At 35.7% G+C, this 18,331-nt stretch overlaps 1 protein-coding gene and 1 pseudogene across 1 annotated transcript; both read right to left on the minus strand.

Moving 5' to 3' along the window:
- Positions 1 to 4,581: 4,581 nt before the first annotated feature.
- Positions 4,582 to 7,611, minus strand: LOC134234586 (uncharacterized; annotated as a pseudogene).
- A 2,276-nt stretch (positions 7,612 to 9,887) lies between these two features.
- LOC134234587 (uncharacterized) lies at positions 9,888 to 11,549 on the minus strand. Its single transcript, XM_062716664.1, has 3 exons — positions 11,453 to 11,549; positions 10,119 to 11,249; positions 9,888 to 10,002 (listed from the first exon to the last, which is right to left on the minus strand). Exons 2-3 carry the CDS (start codon positions 11,168 to 11,170, stop codon positions 9,888 to 9,890), a joined length of 1,167 nt encoding a protein of 388 aa, XP_062572648.1. The 5' UTR covers positions 11,171 to 11,249; positions 11,453 to 11,549.
- Between the last annotated feature and the right edge of the window lie 6,782 nt (positions 11,550 to 18,331).

Raw genomic sequence — 18,331 nt, forward strand, 5'->3', positions numbered from 1 at the left:
TGTTAAATATACTTTCTAAACCTTGAATAGACTATAAGAACGTTCTTTTTTTAACTTCATTGAAGCTATCACACCTATTTAAAAGAACATTCCAAAGAAAAGGCGCAGAGATTAACTCGTGGCGTGTATCGCTGAATTTTGAATAGTGACCTGCCTTTCATAATTTTAATACAGAAGCACTGTTTTGTACATATATACAAGTAGATATAGAGTAGAAGTCGCGATGGCGTTGTATTTAGTGCGTTGGAATTTCATGCTGGCGACTTGGGTTTAATCCCCCTTGTATGCAAATCTTTTTCAATTTTTCTGCTCGATTTAACGTTTTCCTTCCGGAATCGGACGGAAGACCCCTCGTTGCTCGCAACGAGTTTCATGTCTAGTAAATGTTATTTTTTCTCTCATTGAAATAGTTATTTACAATTTTGAAACAAAAAATTCCGACATCAAAGTTGCAGCTTATATTGATTTAACTTTTGCCATTTGGTTTCCTGAAAGTTGACAGAATTGTACAATTGTGGGGAAAACATTTCAGAAGCAGGGATCTAGAGATAAGAAAATTTGTTTTGTGTCATGTAAAGATAGAATGGCAAACAAAATGTTTGATTGGAATAGTATAAACATATCTGTGTATTTGAATTTCTAATGGGGTCCAATTTACAATGACATCTGAAAAATCAGAAGACAAAACAGAAAATTTAATACTACCTAAGGACAATGATGCAGAAATGAATAAAAATAGAAATGAGGACGTCCAAATTAAAAAAAATGGAAATGAGAATATGTTCTTCGGGACGATGATCGATATACACAATAAAAATGAAATTTAGGATATATACAAAACAGAAAGCGGAAATGTAAATAGTGTTCCCGAGGACAAAGGTGTTGACAATGACAAAAGAAATAAGGCCTAAATCTAAGCATGAAAGAAATTACACATCAATATTGACAATAAAACAAACAGTGAATCGACAAAAATGAAAGTGCGGACAAAAACAAAATTGAAAGTGGGGACGAGAATAAAGCCACTGAGGACAAAAGTTGAGACAAAGAAGAAGGATATGATCTGTTTCTACAGTAGCATGTTATCCCCTGGTTCTATATACCTGCACTTCAATATGCAATTCTTTGTTCAATCCTTCCAGACACATCACCTTGCGATATCTATTCTCTATTAAATTATTTTTTTTCGTTTTTCGAGTTATTTTATTTTCATCATTTCTCAAGAGTCCTGTAATATTAAAAAAAGTTATTGCAAGGTTTTTTTTATTTCCTGATAATATTTTTATTTGACAACAAATCTACATTTAGTAATGCTGTAATCAACGAAATTCGTGTGTAAAAGTATTTGTCATTTTCATGTTTATAGAATAGAATGTTATTCAGTGTTAGAAGTAGCCTCTTTCTTTACTCCTCTCTAAGATATTGACAATGAAGGGAAAACTTCAAAAGTCCTGTGCAACAATATATTCAAGAAGTGGTGTGAATCAGATTTCGATGCTCAAAAATTCCACTGAACTTTTCAAAACATTGAAATCAGAAGATTTCTTTTTCAAAATCAACAGCTTAAAAGCTTAATGACTTTTCAACTATTACACAATAATTCCCACGATAAATTTAAGTCAAGATTTTTATTAGAGATGGCAATCGAATACAAAATTGGTAACCGGTTAACCGCAACACGTTCGTCACAAAACCTTAAACCTTGCCCATACCTTTTGATTCAGTGGAGCTTTATCTTTCATACTTCACATGTGTATCCCTTATGACAAGACCTTCTCTGGGGTACAAGCAAATTTGACCTTCTGACCTTGATCTCGGAATTTGACCCACCTTTACACAAAAATTCCAAATTTTTTCTTTCGCCATAGTTTTTTTTTTTAAGTAAAGACTAGGACTTTCATATTTCACTTATTTATTCTGTGTGACAAGACCTTTCCTTTGATACCAAGCACTTTAACCTTTTGAGCTTGACCTTGGCGATTTCCGTACTTATGAGAATATATCACTGAAAATCGAGTATTTAAATGAGTCAGAACTCCCCATGGTTCGACAATATTCACCATGCATAAGACAAACGATATTTAAACACGAAAAATATCATAGTTTTATCTCGGCTCTTTAAAAAAAGTGATCGGGAAATATTTTATGTTATTTAAACATTGACCTTTTACTTTGATATAATTTAATTTTGTTTGTATTCTAGCCTCTCATTGATTATTTTCCAAAAAGGAATGCAAATTATTTTGTATAATCTCTTTTGGTATGGGGACACACCCTCTTGACGACCAGCTTATTCATCTTATCTATCCAATCTCCCTATTTCCAGTCTTCAGAATCCATGGAAAATTCCAGATTTAATAAATGTACCTTTAACTTCGAACAGTTATTCGTTCTGACATCATGTAAACAAACATCATGGCTGCTAGATCTATATATTAGTTATTACCCCCCCCCCCCCCCCAACACACACACACACACACACAAACACACACACACACACCTCACTTCAAATCACTTTCGTTGCTAAGGTTGTATTTTTGCACGGTATATTTGAAATCATAAAAACAAACTAAAACTGTTGAATAAGCAACAATTTTACATCCAAACTTGTTTAATCATTTTATTTAAATTATAAGGAATGACTCTAATTATTGGTTATATAATCGAGTATAACCTGGTTTGGGTCATTTAACTAACCAGATCATACTCGATAATATGGCTAAGAATTAGAGATGACTACATCGATCCACACATATGGAAAAAATTTAGTTGCATCACATCGCTAGTTACATGTCAACTTGCGCCTTGTTCTCGTGTGCTATCATCTTCCTGTTTGTACAAATACATGTAAATTGAGTCCACTTTTAGTCTTGGTATATCAATAAATAGAATTTCAACTGAAAAATTTGAGGGTTTTTTTCTATTTCAGCCTAATTCAGCAAGCTGTTGGGTTTTATATGGCAATTATTGATCACCCATACATCTGAAAGAGCCTATGCTTGATTAATTTTAGTCCGATGTGTCGTGAAATGTACACACACTAGTAAAAACAACTCTAAACAAAAATAAAAGTTTTTTGGTTACTCCCCTTTCATGATGTAATATATGATCATTCGGCACACCTCGTCCGATTACATCAGATGTTTGATGTAGGGTACCGTATTCAGCCGAGGTGAGCAGAATGGGTATTTCTATCACAACAGGACAGTAGAAATCGGCATCTTTAATAAAAATATATATATATCATAGATTTCATAAAAACTGATTACAGTGTATAAATGAATTAATTGTTTTCTTGGAAAAAATGGACTCTCCCAGAAAAAAAATATATTTATATCTTTATATATACTCAGACACAAATATATATCAATAATTCAATATATAGGATTTTTTTCATCAAGATTACAATTCAAGAGCATTTCAGGATTCACAGGAAACAATGATAATATCAGAATTTAGGAAAACGAGAAACTTATTACAACACTTATAATTTTAGACTATTGTTTCATAAGCACATCGTGATTTCTTTGACTTTACTGATATTGGTTGCTGAAAGCTTAAAACAAGATTACAGTGCATTTAAGTATACCTGAACAAGGGAATTTCAAGAATTAGGGGACAAGGTATTTGGAGACTGGAAGTAAATCTTTTCCAAAACTGTGACGTCATGTGTAAGGGGCATTAGCTCCAGGACCATAAAATTTAACACATGCTCTTTGTGACAGTCTCACTATTCCACCATTAATTCATTTGGTAAAAGTGAGACTAAGGTCACAACTCACCTGTTTTATAGCCCTAGAGCCTGATGTTATGGTGGGGCTTCTTCGATTATCTAATGAAGAGGAAGGTGTGGGGATAACAAACCGTATACATTCTCAAAGTCCATAAAACAATACAAAAGAGGCATTTCCTCTTTAGAAGTCTTCTTCTCTGCTACAGAATCTTTAGCAGATTATGTAAGTTTAAAGTTAGGTTGAGCAAGGTTGTCTGTAGGACCCACCTGTTACATATTTTGGTGTTAGGTTGGGACTGTGTTGAATCTATGTGAAGAGGAATTATTTTTTGAAAATCTTCTCTGCTCCTGATCATGGTTCTATGAGGCAAACAGAAAACAAATGTTTTTATAAGTTAGAGTGTTTAATCCACAATTTTGAAATTCTAGACTTCTTGGTCAAAATGTTCTGGTGCTGCATGGACAGGGTTTGATTAATCTGAGCACCTCAGTTTTTATATCTCAGAAGTCACCCTTCAACATCCTTGAAAAGACAACCATTGTTGTAATTTATGTTCATTGTTTGATACACTTTCAAAAAATATATTTTATTCGTATGATTTAAGTTTACTTCAAATAATATCAGAACAACAAAATACATAATAAATAAATACACATACTCCAATAAGTATTTTTTTTATTTTATAGCTTTAAATATTAAAATCTGTTTATCTCTGCATTGATTTACACCTTTCTCAAGAAATACAATATACATGATATACACCGTAAACTCTATCAGGTGAACCACTATAAAAATTAAATATTCCAGAACCAGTTTAATGAGTCACTAATTTGAAGACATATTTCGTTTAAATATCTGTGGAATTCCATTGACAAATTCCCTGTATTCTCATTTGTGTAGCTGTTTGTATTTGTTGAAGTGGTTCTTGTCTTAGAGATTGTTGGTATGAGTATAGAGCAGCCTGGAGGTTTCCTGTCACCTGTTGACATATTCCAAGAATCTGCCACGATATCTCTCTGTAATCTAAATGTATGAGTTGTCCCTGATAATAATGAACTAGGGTCTGTAGATCATCTAGAGCTGTTTGTACTCTCATTGTGTCTACATGTCTGTAGCACAAAATCTCTAGCATGTATAATAGCACAAATGATGGTATACATAATAAAGTCCAGTCATTCTGCACAGCGGACTGTTGTTCTGGTAACAATTCACTGACGTAATGGATTCTGTTGTTAAGTATGATAATCCATGCTACAGCCTTTCTCATCTTTGTAGACCAGGACTGTCCCCCTACAGCCTCAGTATACTTCTCTTTATCTACTTTAAACATGTACATCACATATGGATGTGCTAACTTGACCTTTATCATCTCTATAATAGACAAAGCTTCCATGTATCTAAGTGTATTGTAATGATACATGGCCATGTACATCATGTCAGTAATACAACCAAACCTGGCTGCTAATTTCAGCATATAACAGGAGATTTTGTCAACTCTATAACTCAGTTTGTTTAAATGTGTGTAAGTTTCAATGTATAAAATTAGGGATGTCAACGAGTACCCGGTTAACCGGGTACTCGATCGAACGTCCGAGTATCGAATACTAAAATCGGTACTCGGTTACTCGGATGTATAATTTTGAATATTTCTAAATTGATTTATTAATGCATTAAACAATCTGTTTTAAAACGTAAAATGCTCATCGCACTTGTACATACAGTAATTAGGGTTTCCTATGACTCTAAATGACCGTTATCGCCTGTGGCAGTGTTTATACAGTAATTATCATGACCAAGCACCTTGGGTACCTGGCTCTTCTCACCTTCGGCTGTCTTTTTCCCTTATTTTTTAGTTTGGCTTTAATTATTTGTTTTCACTGAACGTCGTTTAAGATCCGTTATGTTTAAATAAATTAGATAATTTTGTCATTTCTCCGGGAAGCCGTAAATTCTCAGGAAAAGAGCGGATGATATAACACGTGCGATATTACATGTAAATGCCAGTTCAACTGGTTGAAGGCAAAGGCTTAAAAAAAAAAACTGATGTCCATCGTTGCACCAAACTACAAAATACCGTCCCGTAACATTATAAAGTCTAGGATCGAAAAAGTGTACGACAATCGTAAATCCGCTCTTTTAGGAGAACTTGATAAAGTTCAAGTTCATAGTTGATACTGACTACTGTACGTAGGTAAGACTGATACCTGGTCGTCAAACGCAACAAAGAGTTACATTACTATTACGTAGCAGATTATTTTTTTTAAAAACAAAAACACTGTGAACACCTTATAATTTTATTTCTTGTGTTTATTTGATAAATAAATTGAATATTAAGTATGTTATATTAAATTTCGTCGGGCACGAAGTGCTCATCATTATTACGAAAGAAATACATTTACGGATAGGTCTCCTATCAGTGCATCTGGTTTTATTTCTAGAAGAGTGTACCATGTTTTTTTAGTTTTCAATTTACTTGTTCATATTTATTTACACTTTTACCGAGTAACCGGGTACTCGATCGGAAAAACGTCCGAGTAACCGAGTATTAAAAATCAACCGATTTGACATCCCTATATAAAATAAATGCAGTTTGCTGAAGGACATCAGCTGTAAGTTTCTGTAGCATTAAGTTTTGATACTGTGTCAGGAGGGGTAAACCTTTCATCTGTTCTATTGTATGTAGATATTTCATACATCTTTGTATGTCCAGTTTCCGTATTGTGTCAACTCGTAGTATTTCATTAAATAGATTATGATCAAAATCAACCTCAGAAATCAGGGTATGTTCATCTGTACAGATGGAGAGTCGAGGTTCATGAAGAAAATTAATAATATAAGTCCTAAAGTCTGGACATTGTAGAAGGAATGCTAAACCCTTCTCATACAACCCATACAATCTAATAAATAGTTGTTGTTGTTTGTCGCCGTGAATTTTTCTAAGAAACATATTATTTTCTGGAATAAAAAAGTTAGGACAGACCCCATCATACACCCATTTGAGAATGAGTTTAAAACAGACCCAGAAACACTCCAGGAGATTTTGTGGACACCAGTGAGGCATTGTATTTTGTTGAATCACCCAGAAAACTGCGGTCTTCATGTGATAGGAACACAATAATTTAGTTTCATCACCTACTCTATTGTTTATCATTTCTGTTAAGAACAATTTCAGTAACCCATAAGTTAAAAATTGGCAGTGAGTCATTGAATACACTAGTTTTTGTTCTGCCAGAGAGAAGGAAATTCTCCATTCATGGTCTTCATGTCTTCCTAGCTTATGTCCGATTGCTACAAAGTGACATCCATTTTTTACTATACTATCAACAACATGAGGCTGGGGCCATGCGTGACATCTCTCTATCCATGAAGAGGCAGATGTAGGCCAAAAGTCACTAACGAAACATGGGGCACTATCAAATTCCAGTCTTCCAATTGATCCACTGGCACAGGGTCCATGTTGAATTGAATGATTTATTGAAGCAGAACAGATGATCTGTCTTTATTTAGAACTAGATATATATTGTCTGTTATACATTCTAACACAAGCTCTCTGAATATCTTTGTCCATGGTAGGTGACAGTAAATATAACAAAGTAAATCCTGGTGGATTATCGGAACAGTCACATAGGATCAGTGTTTGTCTGTGTGTGTTGTAATACTGAGACTGAGATAATTCCCAGATCACACGGTGATTATTTGGCCAGAACATAAAGTCTTTATCTGATCCTTTCAGTCTGAATCCTTCTCTGCGACTTCCACTAAACATTTTACTGCACTCATTACTTGTTTTCATTTGATTGTTCACCATCTCATTAATGTCCACCGCATCTCTCCCCATGACCACGATTTGTGAGGTGCCCATTTCACGACACAGCCCCACAAAGACTGCCTCTGATATGTGTTGTATAGCTGTCCTACAAACAAGAAATTAGGGGGGATTTAATATATATCTTGTGAAATATGACTATGTAGTCATAGTTATAGACATTTACAAGTTAATTGATGAATAACTTTTAAAAGTCAAATCTTAAAATCTAAGAAATATTTTTCTTGGGCCATTTGATTATTCTCCTCTTATCTTGAATAGGTGACGAAAAATTACATAAATTAAATTTAATTTTTGTGCCTTATTAACCTTATATACTAAATACAGTTGTCAAAAAAATGTACTGATTCAGAGAGTTTACTGGGCATGTTAAGGGCAATATATTTCTGTAATTAAAACTTACATTTCTAACGTTCTAATAGAGTCCATGGTTAGTTTTTCAGGAAAATCTTTAAAATTTGATGGAAGTACTTATAAATATTTTCAATGCTATAATGAGTCAAGAGAAAGCAACTACCACTGTTTTTATATATAGCATTATCTTTATGATCTAGCTATTATAAACATGGAAGAATCCTTAAATCCCAGGGGTTTTTAGGACGATAAAAATATATCATTACTTGGTTAACAAAACCTTGACTGAATTGTGCAGTCATGAAAACCATTTAAGAAGTACAGGTCTAACAGAGCTATAGTTCTGCAATTAGTACATGTATCTCACTATCAAAATTATTACAATTTAACCATTTGTTGCAAGATTTAGTAGATCAATAAAGATATCAGGCTGAAGGGGTCTTACTAAACAGAACCCTAGAAATCTCTAAGGAACCTTACAGAACCCTAATGATTGCTAATTACTGTGGAATCATCAATGTTCCTGGGGGACCAATATTCAAGAATTTAGTGGGTAGTCCCTAGGAACAACTTCTTTGCCAACATACCTTTTTTCTTTTGATTTTATTTTTATACAAAGTACTGTAACGTGCCCGATAATTGTTTCAAATAAAGACGCTGTTTCAAAATTTAAATGAGTTTATTGTGAGATTAAATTAATTCAATGAATAATAAAAGTACATCCCTGAAAAACTCTTGGTTGGTAAGTTGAATTATCCAATTTAATCAATACTCTAGCGCAGCTTACGTTTTTGTAATACGGGTTGTAATAAATAAAAGGGGGGGGTATATCGACTGGCACCCAACGTATAGGTATATAGATAAACTTTAATAATTGTAACTTTGTAAATAAGTGTTTGGTGTCTGTATAACTGTTGCCCAAACTTACATTCTGCTTCTACTGCTATTCCGCTAACTCTAATTCTCGCTATGATTCTGGATCTCTCTATCTGACTGCTCTCTCTATCTATCTATCTCCCAAAGTTACGATACGCCTCCTTATATACTCTTTTGTGTCACCAATGTAAATAATGACGTAGTGCGCAAGTTGACGTCACGGAGTTTGGTGACTTTTACCAAAACCCCATAACCGGAAGTTTCTAGTTACCAATGTTTACAAAGTGTATGGAGAAGTAATTTTAGGGGAAAATATGCATTTACATGGGATGCCAGCGATGTTTAACAACAAAATTAAATATGAAAAGAACCCAGTTATCGTATACAGGTATGATCTGTTTACAGAATTGAGATAGCGCTATTTTATTGAGGTTTTCATAATCACCAAATCACCAACACGTGCACAAATGCCGTCACCTATCATCACCAACGGTCACCAATCATCCTTGTTATAAGGTTAATTTATATTTAATACAATTTAATTAAGTATGTAATCTCCGAATTATCAGCAACATCAGCATACAAAATAAAACCAATAGCGCATACTCTGTAAACAGTATTTACAAGTGCTCCAAAGGGAAGTAATAAATAAAAAAAACGATAACTCAAGGCCTATACATTACACTATCCCCCTCCAACAAAATGTTCGCCCTCGAACATGATAAACGTTATACTTACCAACCAAGATAACAATTATATGATATATTTTACACACATACAATCATACATACAATATAATGAATGAATAAACAATGAGAGAATAACATGATGACAATTATGATATGAAAGTTAATGAACAGATGAATGTTTCAAAATCAATCAGTCTCTAGTTTTCCTGAAATATTTCACATTTTCACACATATATACTAAGATAAATATACTTACACACATATTTTAGAAACAACAGTGAAATGATTAACAATAGATAAATATAATAAATGCAAACATCATGGGCTAGAATCCAAGGAAAAAAATTTAGGTATACATGTAACTATATATATGTCTATAATTTATCTTATATTTAAGAAAGTTCACAATCACTCCAATGTGAAGGTCTGCCTGGCGGTAACCTGAGTTGAGGCATCACATTTCCTGGGTGTAGGAGGGCGAATGTTAGAATCATCCGTTTGGGTGGAAGCCTCCATGGTCATCCTGTAATATGGTCGGGGCAAATGGTACTGGTTAAGTAGTAGGTGCGCCCATCGGGGAATCGAATCTCCTCTCTCTTGGAGATATTGCACACAGATGCAGGGATCCAAGTAACTGACCGTCCCGCGGATCTCCGTGCCTCTCTGTTGGCTCTACTCAGCATGTTGTCTACATAGGTATTGTTAAGGCCACTCGGGGCACCGGCGAAGAAAAGTCTAGGATCATGGGAGAGATCAAGTGATGACTTCTTCAGATCTGAGCCCTGGCAAGTGTGCAAGATATAGTCGGATGCAGGAGGGCACGTTTCCACAGATGCCGAAGATGTTGGAGGCTCAGAGGGCACATCAGAGACAAGCACTGACTCCTTCAAGGGCGAAATCAAAGGAAACTCAGCTCCCAAGCTAGCAATAAAGGAGCTGGTCGGAGACATGGCTGTCGTAGGAGCCGCAGCAGGGTCCAGCACCAGTTCGTCAGGAAGGTTGAAACTCTCTGGTGGAACGCCAGTCTGAGTCGTGGTCGGCGCAATGGTGGCTGCAGCGTCACTCTTTCCTGGAAACACAGCTGACTCAGGATAAGGTTGGTGACTGACCGAAAGAAGCTGGCTAACAGGAGGAGGAATATCAACTGGTGGGAGCTGGCTCACAGCGACTGGTGGAAGCTGGCTCACTGCGACTGGTGGAAGCTGGCTCACAGCGACTGGTGGAAGCTGGCTCACTGCGACTGGTGGAAGCTGGCTCACAGCGACTGGTGGAAGCTGGTTCACTGCGACTGGTGGAAGCTGGCTCACAGCGACTAGTGGAAGCTTGCTCACTGGAGGAGGTTGACTCACTGGAGGACTGCACCTAACAACTTTCCTGGGGGGCTCAAAGGAAACATCAGGGTCATCCAGTCCGTAGAGGTTGACGAGAGGTGGACTTCCATGGAGGGAAATTGATACTGAGGGACTCCTCAAAGGTGAGATCTCTCTTATTTCAGCTTTATCTTTACTTGCTGGTTTCTCTGCTTTAGAGCTGTGGCTTTGGGTTGTGGATTTCTTTGGGGATGGATACTTCGATATTTTCCTTGTTTTGTAGGGAAAAGACGGACTGGAGGCATCCCGCTGTTCCTTTCTGGTGTGGATCTTGTAGCAGACTTTTTGGCCAGGATGGTGTTGCTGAAAGTGCTTTGTCATTAGATACTTCCTTGAACTTGGTAGCTCATAACTGCAGGAATTGCACCTTATAACATCTCCGTGAACATCCTGATAATGTCTCATCATCTGCTTCCTGGATGGATATGACTTATCACAAAGTCTGCAATCCCACCTACAATCAATGAAACTAACTATTGAATTTTTTTCAAGTGATATAAGATAAATTATAAGTGATTTTATAAATTAACTTCAGTCACAATAATTTTTCAGGATTCTGTGTTCTATATCTTTTTCATGTGTCTTGTTAAAATTTCAGATAACCCATCCGTTGGCTGCCAGTCTGGTGGGGACTCGAAAAAAAATAATATATTGGATCAGGTACAAGGCCGGGGACAGGATCAACATTTATTTATTGAAAAAGGTATAATTTAGACTAGCTGCATCTCGGTTTAAATTTTAGGCTGCTGATTTGTCTATCATACCTCAGTTCCTCTTCTCTTCTTATCTCCCTTTTCTCGAACCAAATAAAAAAATAGAAAAGTACCATAATTATCTCCTCACACCCTTCAATCTATCCTGCAGGTTGATCAGGCCCACTGGATAAATTAAATTTTACAACAGAGTGTCATGTGGCCTCATGCACTTTAATTCCCTGGAAAAAGTATATTATCAGACCCTTACAATCTGACCTATATCTCCACGTACTATCCAGTATAAAAAAATAACTAATGTAATAAAAACAGCATTCACTTTTATTTCTGCATACAAGAACTGAGTGTAATGACAGACACAGCTTACTGAGGTTTATACCATTTTATTGTTCTTCTACCATGGTATGGTAGAAGGCGGTCAATGTGATAAATTTTTGCCATTGAATTTTTGGATCTTTTAACGAGATAAGTCAAGTCATCAATTTTCTTGATAACCACATATGGCCCTTTCCATCTGAAAGATAATTTTTGAGAAACTCCCTTTTTCCTTGTAGTGTCATGGAGCCAAACAGCTTGTCCCTCTTTGTAAAGTTTTCTTTTTGATTTAACATCATACTGTTTCTTCTGGTATATGGCACTTTGTTTCAGCTTTTCCCTTCCAAGATTGTGTATTTGACAGAGTTTCTTTTTCAATTTTGTGATGTAATTTTCTTCATCTGAACACTTGCTACTTCCAGGTACAGGTTCCCTTATAACAGCTCTCATAGGAATGGTTATCTCCCTACCCAGCATCATGGCATTTGGTGTCTGTCCAGTACTAGACTGTACAGAGGCTCGGTAAGCCATAAGAACTTGGGGCAGAAATTGGTCCCATTGATCTTGGTTCTTATTACAAAATATAGACAGCATGTCACCTAAAGTTCGGTTAAATCTTTCTACATTTCCGTTTGACTGAGGGTGATAACTAGTTGTTCGAGTCTTGTCAATTTGCAGCAGATCGCACATTTCTTGAAAAACATTGGATTCAAAGTTCCGACCCTGATCTGAATGTAATTGTAATGGGGTGCCGAAACGACAAACAAAGGTATCAACAAAAGCCTTTGCTACAGTATTGGCTTCTTCATTGGGAAGAGCTACAGCTTCCGTCCATTTTGAAAAACAGTCAACCATAACTAGTATGTATTTATTTCCTTGTTTGGTTACAGGTAGGGGACCAAGAATATCCACAGCAACTCTCTCCATTGGTTCTCCTACATGATAAGATCCGAGTGGGGCATGGTTTTTCTTTGACGACTGTTTGCGGGCTGCGCAGTGGTCACAGGAATAGCAGTAATCTTGAACACTGTCTTTCATAGAAGGCCAGTAAAATCCTTGTTTTATTCTTTCTAATGTTTTCTCAGCACCAAGATGTCCCGCAGAGGGTATATCATGATAATGGTGAAGTACCTGTTTTTGTAGTGATTCTGGAACAACAAGTTGGTCTATAGAAGAGACACCATCATCATCTTCCCATCTACGATACAAAATACCTGAAATCACCTGTAACCTGTCCCAGTGACGCCACAAGGTCTTCAAAACTCCAGACTGGTTAGAAATAGATTTCCAGGGGGGTCTGTCACCATCTTCCTTGGCTATTAAAATTGGTCCTATATTACAATCCTCTAGTTGTTTTTGTCTAATAGTGTTTGGCTCCCAACCCTCTAATAGAAATTGAACCTCCCTTAAATCTGTATCTGGATAGTTTACTTTTGTTTGTCCCCTAGTGATAACTCTGACAGTGCCATCTGTTAATTCTTTGGGTAGTTTTTCAGGTTCTGGCTCCTTGTCCTGCCTGACGCAAACCTTGCAGGGGTTCCTTGACATGGCGTCAGCATTTGTATGTTTCCTACCTGGTCTGTGGGTGACTGTTAGATCATAGTTCTCAACTTCCTGCAACCACCTAGCCATTTGTCCTGTGGGATTCTTAAGATTCCTTACCCAGCTCACAGCAGAGTTGTCGGTGCGGATAAGTACTTTCTGGCCATACAAGTAAGAATGGAAATGTTTAAGGGCATTGACAACTGCTAGTAATTCCTTTCTGGTTATGCAATAGGATTGCTCATACTTATTCATAGTTTTACTCATGTAGGCAATGACATGTTCTCCATCGTCATGTAGTTGGGATAGAACAGCACCTGTTGCACGGTCAGAGGCATCAGTATCAAGAATAAATTTTTTTTCCAGGAATCGGGTAAGCTAATACAGGTGGAGTCATTAATGCTGTTTTAAGAGAGTCGAAAGCCTGTTGACAGTCATCTGTCCAAATAAATTTGGAATTTTTCTCGCAAAGCTTGTGTAATGGTCTAGCAGTGTTGGCAAATCCAGGTACAAATCTTCTATAATAGGAGCAAAGTCCTAAAAATGACCTAACATCTTTTGCTGTTTTTGGAACTGGCCAGTTTTTGATAACCTCTGTTTTGTCTGGATCAGTCTGGACCCCTTCCTCTGACACCACATGCCCTAAAAATTTAACAGATTTTTGAAAAAGATTGCATTTTGATGGTTTCAGTTTTAAGTTGGCATCTCTCAGCCTTTCAAAAATATTTTCCAGTCTTTGTAGGGCCTCAGCAAAGGTGGAACCTGGTACAATAATGTCATCCATGTACAGTAAACATTCTTCCCACTGCAACCCACGTAATACATCTTCCAAGAGGCGACTAAGAGTGCTTGGACTGTTGCATAGACCGAACGGCATGACCTTGAAATGAAATAGACCAAGGCTGGTGGAAAACGCAGTCTTCTCCTTGTGTTCCTCTGCCATACCGACTTGCCAAAAGCCAGAATTTAGATCCATAGAACTGAACCATTTTGAATTGGATAGGGAATCTAGACAATCATCCACTCGGGGTAAGGGATAGGCATCCTTAATTGTAATTTCGTTTAATTTTCTGTAGTCTACGCAAAAACGGGTTGAACCATCCTTTTTGGGAACAAGTACAATTGCACTGGACCAAGCACTCCTAGAAGGCTCAATGATGCCATTATCAAGCATTTTCTTTACTTCTTCCTGTTCAGTTTTCTTTTTACCTATTCGTAGTCTGCGGGGTTGTGTTCTAATTGGAGGGGCATTACCGGTTTCAATTCTGTGCACCACTCTATCTGTCCTGCCAATATCTTGATTGTTTTTAGAAAAGACACCTTCATATTTGAATAGCAGCTGCTTTAGCTGCTTGGTTTCTTCTGTCGTCAAATGAACGGAACTGCGCTTTAAAAGGTCTTGAAGATGTTCAGGAAAATCTGCTTTCTCCTCAGTGCCGACTACTCTAGCACACATATGCTGGTCACATTCAGAGGGATCTGTAATTAAAGAGCTACAACAACCAAGATGAGTATTTGGGTACAGTTTTATTTCATTTTCTGAAAAATTTACAACATTCACCATCTGATTATTTGATTTTGAATGAATTATTCCAGGAGTTAGAAGAACTCCTTTCTTTTCCATCAACTCGATTGATGGTTCAACTCATTTAAATTTTGAATTAAGCTTCTGATAAAAAAAAAAAAAAAAAAAAAAAAAAATTGTAACGTGCCCGATAATTGTTTCAAATAAAGACGCTGTTTCAAAATTTAAATGAGTTTATTGTGAGATTAAATTAATTCAATGAATAATAAAAGTACATCCCTGAAAAACTCTTGGTTGGTAAGTTGAATTATCCAATTTAATCAATACTCTAGCGCAGCTTACGTTTTTGTAATACGGGATATAAATAAAGGGGGGGTATATTGACTGGCACCCAACGTATAGGTATATAGATAACTTTAATAATTGTAACTTTGTAAATAAGTGTTTGGTGTCTGTATAACTGTTGCCCAAACTTACATTCTGCTTCTACTGCTATTCCGCTAACTCTAACTCTCGCTATGATTCTGGATCTCTCTATCTGACTGCTCTCTCTATCTCTCTGATATCTATCTAACTGCTCTCTCTATCTCTCTGACTCCAAAGTTACGATACGCCTGCTTATATACTCTTTTGTGTCACCAATGTAAATAATGACGTAGTGCGCAAGTTGACGTCACGGAGTTTGGTGACTTTTACGTCTCCACAACCCCCCAAAAATTGCCTATATGTAGCATTGACATCCACGAAATTAAATGATTCAATAGTATTGTCTTTATATTGTCTAGCCTTTGATACCAACATGTAGCATGGTAGATTATCTAGTTTTAGAGATTATTTATTTTCGCATATTTGCGATCATTTCAGTGTACAAAAAATAAGTCACACAGAAATAGTATCAGTTATTGTTTGTCATAAAGGCATAACAGTTTTTAATTTTTTTTTTAGCGCAAAATGAAAACTGTTCTCTCAAATCAATATAATTTACTGAGAAATCATATCAAAATATGTCATAAATGTGTCATTTCTTTTTATGACTTTTTTCAGTTTTGTGTTATAAATGAAGGAATATGAGAGAGAACGACGACTAATGGTGAGAGAGGAGCGAGTTAAAAATAAAATCGCCCGCGGTGAACTGTGACAGAGACACTCAAACTTTTATTGCTTAAAACTTTGTTAGTAATGTATATCATTAAAAATGTGTTTATCTGATAGAACTTTTTTGGTTTTGTATACTAATTGATTTCTGCGTATCTGTAAACCAGAGTGAGCCAGAGTTGGGAGATAGAATATTTCAAGGTGTTGAGAATTTTAATGATATTAAAGTCCTTTTTTCATCAGAATTTCAGTTGAAGAGCATTACAGGATTCAATAGGAAACAATGATAATATCAGAATTTAAGAAAATAAGATACTTATGACATCATTTATTATAAATTTAGTCTATTGTTTCATAGACATATCTTGATTTCTTTGACTTAACTGATACTGGTTGCTTAATAAGCTCATCAGCTTCTATTTCAAAGTATACTGAATGGAAAAGGAATATATATAATATAACATAATAAAATTTTGAATTAAATTAAAACTACAATTCGAATATGTTTTCTAGTATTGTCATCAAACATTTTAATTTATCTTTTATCAAAAAGTTACCAAAATCTTGTGAAACCTTGATTGATAATTCTAGAGTTATTTAAATTGACATATCAATAATACACAAACATTAAAAAAGAAGAAATCATAATCCCCCGTAAGCATGGGTAACAAACTTGATTTTTATGTACATTGAGTTTACCAGAGCTTTTATCTTACTCATAGGATTATTTTTCAACCCTTCCGATGATCTGATGATTCCGATAATGTAGTCTTTATGGTAACTTTAAACATATTTTATTGAATAACACAATAAGGATTGGGCAACAGGCAAGGCCTATGTACACACTCAAACTTTACAACAAGTCTTTATGGTTGGGAGTAGCTGTAAATTTTCAACAAAATTTAATACCCCCGCGCAATGAATCCCACGAATTTCGATTGAGGATAGAATTTACAGAATCCATCTGGTTTGGTACAGGTGAATGTTTGTAAAATGTTTGTAAGAAAGCCTTAACAAATACTGGCTAAATTTTCCCAGTAAAAATTCTAAAAACATTACGCATTACTCCGCGTGTGAGAGTAAAATCAACGTAAAGTTGCCAAGCTCGCGGATCAAATTAGAACAGTTTTTGTCAATTTTAATGTAAAAAGTATGAACTTGATTGTCTGTTGTATGAATATCGGATTCAGTGATAATGCATTGAGGATAACCAAGGTGGCATGATGAAAAGTCCTATCTTGATGTTACGTTGTTACACGCCAACATCACCGTCATGATTGGCTGGAAAACTTTTAAGTTACTTTCTTACAACCTAAAAAACTATTTTGGTTGAAAAGTGAAAAAACAAACTGCACAGCAACATGTTGATGCCTTTATATAAATTTACCTATGCAATTTAATTACTACACCCGAGCTAACTTCCGTCAACCATACGTACCATGTTTGCAAGAAATTTATACTGACTGCAAATATGCAAAAACGATGTCTCTGAACTCTAATGAATTGTTTGGCACTACAAGATCATCAACATGCGGTTGTTTTATAGCTTTTTATCACTTTCCCATACATGACGTGACGCCATACATTTCATGGTTGAATAGTTTTGACCAGCGATTTTTAGTGCAAAGTAACCAAAATACACATGTGAACAATTTTAAAAAGTCAAACATTTTCGCAAAATATGTTCTCATGCGTTTTTATGCACTAGGATCGATAGACTGGTGTCAACATTTACCTTCGCCATAAATTTTGAAGCATGAAAGATAAAGAATTCATATTTGATATGCATAGTTTAATTATTAAGCAGCTATGTGATTTTGGCGACAGCGCTAAATCACATCTACGCTAACTTGTTGAAAATTTAATTTCCGCCAAATATTGTACACGCCAAATGTAATACATTTACAGTATATGCTGAAAATAAAGTTTTTTTAACTTTCGACATAACTTTCCAATCATAGAAAAGAGAGACTTCCCATTTGGTATACATACTCTTCTAATTACGTTCTTTCAAATGACACTGAGGTCAATGACCTTGTGACCTTGCCTGTGACCTTTATGCTAAAAATAATATCTTTTTCGAACGTTGCTGCCACCGGGCACATAGTGTTTCACAAATTAAATCATATTTTTTTTATCCTTCTAGTAAATTTCTTCACCAGAAGGTACACTGAAACATCAATGAAAAAACAACCGTTTTTGTAATTTATGTTTATTGTTTTATCAGGTGAACGACTACACATATGATTTAAGAACCAGTGTATAATTTATTGATTTAAAGACACATTTCGT

This window comes from Saccostrea cucullata, unplaced genomic scaffold (assembly GCF_032062105.1).
Source record: "Saccostrea cucullata isolate Sc308-1 unplaced genomic scaffold, CSIRO_AGI_Scuc_v1 ctg571, whole genome shotgun sequence".
Lineage (NCBI taxonomy): Eukaryota > Metazoa > Mollusca > Bivalvia > Ostreida > Ostreidae > Saccostrea > Saccostrea cuccullata.

Excerpts from the sequence above, each read along its gene's own strand:
- LOC134234587 (XM_062716664.1), bottom strand. The coding sequence starts at position 11,170 with ATGACAAAGCACTTTCAGCAACACCATCCTGGCCAAAAAGTCTGCTAC. Across the intron at positions 10,003-10,118 it reads GCACGGAGATCCGCGGGACG|GATGACCATGGAGGCTTCCA; the intron begins GTCAGTTACTTG and ends ACCATATTACAG.